This window comes from Asparagus officinalis, chromosome 4, assembly GCF_001876935.1.
Source record: "Asparagus officinalis chromosome 4, Aspof.V1, whole genome shotgun sequence".
In the NCBI taxonomy this organism is placed as follows: domain Eukaryota; kingdom Viridiplantae; phylum Streptophyta; class Magnoliopsida; order Asparagales; family Asparagaceae; genus Asparagus; species Asparagus officinalis.
The window spans coordinates 26,775,158-26,781,183 of NC_033797.1; the positions used below are offsets into that span (position 1 = coordinate 26,775,158).

The window sequence follows — 6,026 nt, forward strand, 5'->3', positions numbered from 1 at the left end:
GTTGTTCAAATTTTGGTAAAAACCGATCCGAACCGAACCGTGCTCACCCCTAATTAGAGGAGCTGAATGCTAAAAAGTAGACAACATGGATTGAGATAATTTTTTGGTCCTTTCTAATTTAAAGACCCTTTAGGTGCCATTTGGCAACGGATTAAGTGAGGGGTTAAGAAACTTAATCTTTTTTTAACTAATCAAACACAAAGGTAGGGGTGTGCAACAGTCGGTTCGGTTCGGTTTTTACCAAAATTTGAACAACCGAACTGAACCGTCTATAATTCAAAACCGAACCGAACTGTTACAAGTCGGTTCGGTTCGGTTTGTTCGGTTCTAACTTCATCAAACTTCTTATCAAACAACAAACTGTGTTAAAGAAAAAAAAAGATATCAACAAAGTAGGTGATTATGAAGCATTAAACACTGATATAATGATATTATTTTCAACCCATAATGATTCATAAAATGAGTTTAGGGTTTGAGTCTTTGACTCTTTGGGGACGAGTCGGGTAGGGTTTAAGATCAGAATGGGTAATATTGCACTATATTCGGTTGGTTCGGGTTGGTTCGAGTTAAAAAGTTTTCAAACCGACTCGAACCGTCCTACTCATAAACCGATTTTTTCGGGTCGGCTCGGTCGGTTTTTTCGGTTTGGACCGAACCATGCTCAGCCCTACACAAAGGATCTATATAAGGGTTAAAGTGAGTGAGCCCTTTATAATTTGGCAAACATAAAAAATACACAAACTTTAAGCTAATCACTCTAGAGAGATTAAAATAAGTTGACCCCTCAAAATGAGGGGTTTACTAATACTCCTATTTAGAAGAATTAAGAGTTAACACTTCAATTTATAAAGAAAATAGTCAAAACCCCCCTTATTCCTAAACACTAAAACTAATCACCATAACTAAAATAAAACTTATTTAACGGGTTGATAATTTAGTCCTTCGGGCTATCGAATGGGCTAACTATATTAATCTTTCTCTTTAATCTCTCTTCCTTCATCTTTTCCGTACGCATTTTGAGCCCGCCTGGGCTTTTTTGCAAAAAACCAAAGCCAACAGGCAGCAGCGATTAATACAAGTGCTCCTGACCCTATCTTTCTCTCTCTCTCTCTCTCTCTCTCTCTCTCCCAAAAAAACCCCAATCCCTCCTCCATCAAGCCCCAAAATCGGAGCTCCCCCAAATCCGATTTCTCCGACGACTTCACCAACTCCGCCTCCCTCCCAAATCCGCCACCTCCGACGGCGTCACCAACTCCTCCATACTTCGCCGACTTCGCCGACTTCCCCTTCGATCTCCGTCGATCTCCCTCGATCTCCCTCGGGCTCTCTAAGTGATCTCCCCCAACTTCGCCAACTACCCCCTCCTCCGTCAACTTCCCCTCTACTCCGCCGACTTCGATCTAACGGACTCCGTCAAGGGACCATGAACGGTAACGGAAAGGGGTACGCCTCGTTAGAAATCGATAATGGAGAGAATCTCGATAATTTGAGCTCGATTTCTGCTGTAATGGTGCTCAAAACTCTATTCTTTCTACTTGTCTGGTACCTTTTCAGTACTCTTATGACGTTGTCTATTTCTTTTCAATTTATGCAAGTATATATATGACTCCATATTCTCTTTTACTGTTGCTCCAAATCTAACTACGACTTCACTTTGCTCCAGATATTGAGCAACAGGGTCATTGTGGAGGGATCAGAGAAGCACAGCTCTCTCAATGAGGGATCCATTCTCTGGATTACTGAAACCAGGTTGCCACTAGGAAGAATTGATGAAATATTTGGACCTGTGAAGAATCCCTTCTATGTTGTCGAAACCAGGTTGCCACTAGGAAGAATTGATGAAATATTTGGACCTGTGAAGAATCCCTTCTATGTTGTCTGGTACAACTCTGATGAAGAAGTTCCTCAAGGAATTAGCATTGGTGTTGCCATCTCTTTTGTTGTGGATTTTGCCAACCATATTCTAAATGAAAAATACCTCTATGAGAATGGGTATGATGCATCAGGTATCGATGATGAGGAGGCTGCTGACGAAGTGGAATTCTCTGATGATGAAAAGGAAGCTGAGTACAAGAGATCTCTCCGTCAAAGTAAGCGAGATGCAAACTATGGGAAACAGGGGACTGGGTTTGGCAAGAAAGCTAATTATAAGGGTTTAGTTGTAAAGAGAGGTCGACAATGTGTAATATTTATGCTTCTTATATTTAGGACTTTAGTTGTGTAAATTTGAAGCAGTTGTGTCCCGAATTTGAAGCAATCTTTGTGTAAATCTTGGTTGGCACTCTATTATAAATGAAAACTTGTCTTCCATTCTGAGTTGCGATTTGTAGAGCATGTTTATATTGAGAATATTCCATTAGTGCCTTTGAATCTATGGTTGCAATTGATGTTTCTCCACTACATTTGTTGATGCTTGTGTCTTGAGGCGTAGTACGTTGCGATGTGAATATTCTTCTTCAAAAGGGAAAAAGTTGTCAGTAACTTCCAATGAATTTGATACCATCTCAGCAGTTTGGAGATCAAACTTACAATCTCCAAAACTTACAGCTGGAGCGCTCCTCGGTAACTTTCAGTGGTTTGGTGGATTGTCATCTACGTCGGCTCTCGTTGGGATCACGAGACAAGCTGGATTTAGTCATGTGCCCTTTGGATTTAGTCTCGCTGTAAGTTTGGTGATGGAGCACAAGCCCTCTGCTTGGGTTGTTGGCTTTGATATGAACCTGTTTGCTGCTGCGTACGCTGTCAGTATTCACTCTTCACACGTATCATGGAATGTCTTTTTTTTGTTTCAGGGGATTGTGACATCAAGCCTTGCATATTATGTACAAGGGATAGTGATACAAGAGATTTTTTTGTTTCAGGGGATTGTGACATCAAGCCTTGCATATTATGTACAAGGGATAGTGATACAAGAGAGGGCCAGTTTTTGCCTCGGCTTTTAGTCCACTGATGATGATCATAGTCGCAATCATGGGTTCCTTACATTCTACATAACCACAAGGCAATCTGCTGATTTAGCTGAAAATAATCAAACAAATAACGCACAAATGAAGAGGAATGCTCATAAGCAAACACAATAGGTGCATACATAACAAGAAAATTCACTGTCTATGTTTCAACAAATAATGGATATACACAACATATCAACAACAAATTGAAATAGATTGCAACTCTCAAACTCACATATAATGAAATCTGTTGCAAAACAACACAGTTACAACAATGTTTCGAGTTCATGCATCAATGTTTCGGTTACAACATGAAGAGCTAGTAATACACATCGTAGCACAAAGTTGCGAACTGCTTAAGAGCAGATAGCAGCTCGATTTGAAGCTGTCAGAGAGGATGAGTACACATGGCAGCTTGGTCGTTTGAAGCATAAAGATCTCCTGTTAGCAGCCATGCCATAGGCCTATATAAAACATGAGCAGCATTATAGATTAAGCAGCATTATAGACAATACATTAATGAATGATATGCAGATATTTTTTAAGTTCTTTAAACTGATGACTCATTACCCTCTTAAGTAGTAACCTCTTGTGAGCAGCCGTCTTGAAGAATAAATATTGAACCAAAAGAGACTCTTAAAACTAGAAAAGGTTGTTCATGTCATTTGGCGGGTCTTGTTCTGAAGATGAACATTCTTCGTGGTTAAAGCTTTATGCGTAGAAGTAACTGAAAAAGATTTGTAGTCCACAAAAACTAATATAAAAAATGAAGACACATTAAACTTGATACCTTTCAAAAACAGATCCTTGAATATTTGCAATATCTGTGAACTGAAGCATAGACGCTTGATTTTTTGCACTAAACCTCTCACATATATCATGATCCTGCAATTGAAAAATAATCATAAGAAGCAAAAAAGGTGAAGAAAAGATACTTGTCAATTGCTCATTAGACAATCATAATATTTGAAAACGTCAATTACAACATACAATAATCTCTCCACTTTCTTGGCAATCAAGCAAGGATGAAACATAGAGATCATGAAATAAGTACTTGTTCTTCACAACTATTTTAAAGAACAAGGGAAGAGATATTTGCTACAAAATTCTTCCATACTAGATGGTGACAGACACAGGAAAAAGTTACACAGGAGGGAAGAGATATTTGCTACAAAATTCTTCCATACTAGATGGTGACAGACACAGGAAAAAGTTACACAGGAGAAATATCGGTGCTGCAGATATATTAGGTCCCCAATTCCTATAAGTTATTTCAAATTAATCCCTAAACTCACCTAAATGCGAAAGCAAACACCAGGAGAAATATCGGTGCTGCAGATTTACACTGCAAAACAGCATGAGACCAAAGATTATGAAGATGCACAACATATATCATTCATATATAACCCAAAAGAACGAACCATTGTCGCAAATGTAACTGATATGAAAACAAGGGACTCATTGCTCAGGTTTACATCCAAGGCAGTAGCCAATCCCGTAGGCACAACTGTACAGAACAAAACCCCACAATAAGTCCTTATTTTTATACTTTTCCAATTCAAAGATCAAATATTTCTAAAAATAGACACCTCTAAAGAAGTAATCCCTCCATGTCATGGTCGGGCCGCTTCTATCTTTAAACAGAGTCTGGAAAAAAATGGTGTTGGATATCACAGCTTGCATCCCAAAATGAACTGTGTTCATCATCAAAGGAACCGAAAATTTTCACAGATGGTCCCCTAACAATGTCTTATTATACCTAAAACCCAAAAGCAACTATAGCTTTAGGAAAAGGGACCAAAACATTCCAAAATTGGTAAAGAATGGGGATAGATTACCACAAGCTTACAACGTCAACAGAGTACTGAAAAGGTACCAGGCAAGTAGAAAGAATAGAGTTTTGAGCACCATTACAGCAGAAATCGAACTCAAATTATCGAGATTCTCTCCATTATCGATTTCTAACGAGGCGTACCCCTTTCCGTTAACATTCATGGTCCCTTGACAGAGTCCGTTAGATCGAAGTCGGCGGAGTAGGGGGAAGTCGACGGAGGAGGGGGTAGTTGGCGAAGTTGGGGGAGATCACTTAGAGAGCTCGAGGGAGATCGAGGGAGCTCGACGGAGATCGAAGAGGAAGTCGGCGAAGTATGGAGGAGTTGGTGACGCCGTCGGAGATGGCGGATTTGGGAGGGAGGCGGAGTTGGTGAAGTCGTCGGAGAAATCAGATTTGGGGGAGCTCTGATTTTGGGGCTTGATGGAGGAGGGATTGGGGTTTTTTTGGGAGAGAGAGAGAGAGAGAGAGAGAGAAAGATAGGGTCCCATTCTCATCCACTCATTCAATTGGGAGAGAGAGAGAGAGAGAGAGAGAAAGATGGGAGCACCTGTTTTCACCTGATTTTGGGGCTTGGTGAGGTGTCTCATTCTCATCCACTCATTCAATTGGGGGACCACATTCAACCCATGTGAATGTGGTCCCCCCATTTGAATGAGTGGAGGATAATATGTCACCTCACTACCAAGCACAAATTTTGTGCTTGGTAACCGGGAAGACATACTCAATGATTCGCTCTCTCTCTCTCTCTCTCTATACGTAACTATATATCAGTATAGTATATACGTATATAGTATAGGTGATATAGTATATAGTAGTGATATCATATAGTATGATATAATATATATATAATATACTCATATGAAGTATCAGTTCATATATAAGCTTCAGTTGAATGTCGCACCAAACTGTCTAGCCACGTCATATTCATTAGATGAAAAAACCTTTTCAATACCGAATCAAGGATCCTCAAGTATATGATCTACAAACGTTTGAGTGGCCTTTTTGTTATTCACTTAGTTGATACAAGTTATTGCTCTCGTCCTCTCGTCTCGTCTCGTCTCTCTCGTGCTCTTCTGCTATAATCATCATAATCATATCATAGTATCATAGAGCTAAGTATCATACTATAGTCATCATATCATACTAGTATATATACTAGTATATATTCAAGCCAAAATAGGAAGAGCAACAATACTTAGAAAAACAATCGACTGGAAGTCAGGGCTATAAAGATCAGCAAGGAA

General features: G+C 39.6%; 2 protein-coding genes across 6 annotated transcripts; one reads left to right on the forward strand and one right to left on the reverse strand.

The window, feature by feature from the left end:
- Positions 1,040–2,316, forward strand: LOC109837032 (H/ACA ribonucleoprotein complex non-core subunit NAF1-like). 3 transcript variants are annotated; one of them, XR_002246152.1, is made up of 3 exons: positions 1,084–1,542; positions 1,664–1,749; positions 1,819–2,316. XR_002246152.1 is itself a non-coding variant. In XM_020405112.1 (3 exons), exons 1-3 carry the CDS (start codon positions 1,424–1,426, stop codon positions 2,222–2,224), a joined length of 573 nt encoding a protein of 190 aa, XP_020260701.1. In that variant the 5' UTR covers positions 1,090–1,423; the 3' UTR covers positions 2,225–2,316. The 3 variants fall into 3 exon arrangements, 1 of the variants encoding a protein (XP_020260701.1); XM_020405112.1 differs by having other exon boundaries at positions 1,090–1,504; XR_002246151.1 differs by lacking the exon at positions 1,819–2,316 and having other exon boundaries at positions 1,040–1,542; positions 1,664–1,804.
- LOC109837033 (probable sugar phosphate/phosphate translocator At1g06470) lies at positions 3,065–5,244 on the reverse strand. 3 transcript variants are annotated; one of them, XR_002246154.1, is made up of 7 exons: positions 4,798–5,244; positions 4,538–4,707; positions 4,370–4,455; positions 4,244–4,293; positions 3,739–3,833; positions 3,519–3,628; positions 3,065–3,412 (listed from the first exon to the last, which is right to left on the reverse strand). XR_002246154.1 is itself a non-coding variant. In XM_020405114.1 (6 exons), exons 2-6 carry the CDS (start codon positions 4,653–4,655, stop codon positions 3,393–3,395), a joined length of 369 nt encoding a protein of 122 aa, XP_020260703.1. In that variant the 5' UTR covers positions 4,656–4,707; positions 4,787–5,243; the 3' UTR covers positions 3,065–3,392. The 3 variants fall into 3 exon arrangements, 1 of the variants encoding a protein (XP_020260703.1); XR_002246153.1 differs by having other exon boundaries at positions 4,787–5,244; XM_020405114.1 differs by lacking the exon at positions 3,519–3,628 and having other exon boundaries at positions 4,787–5,243.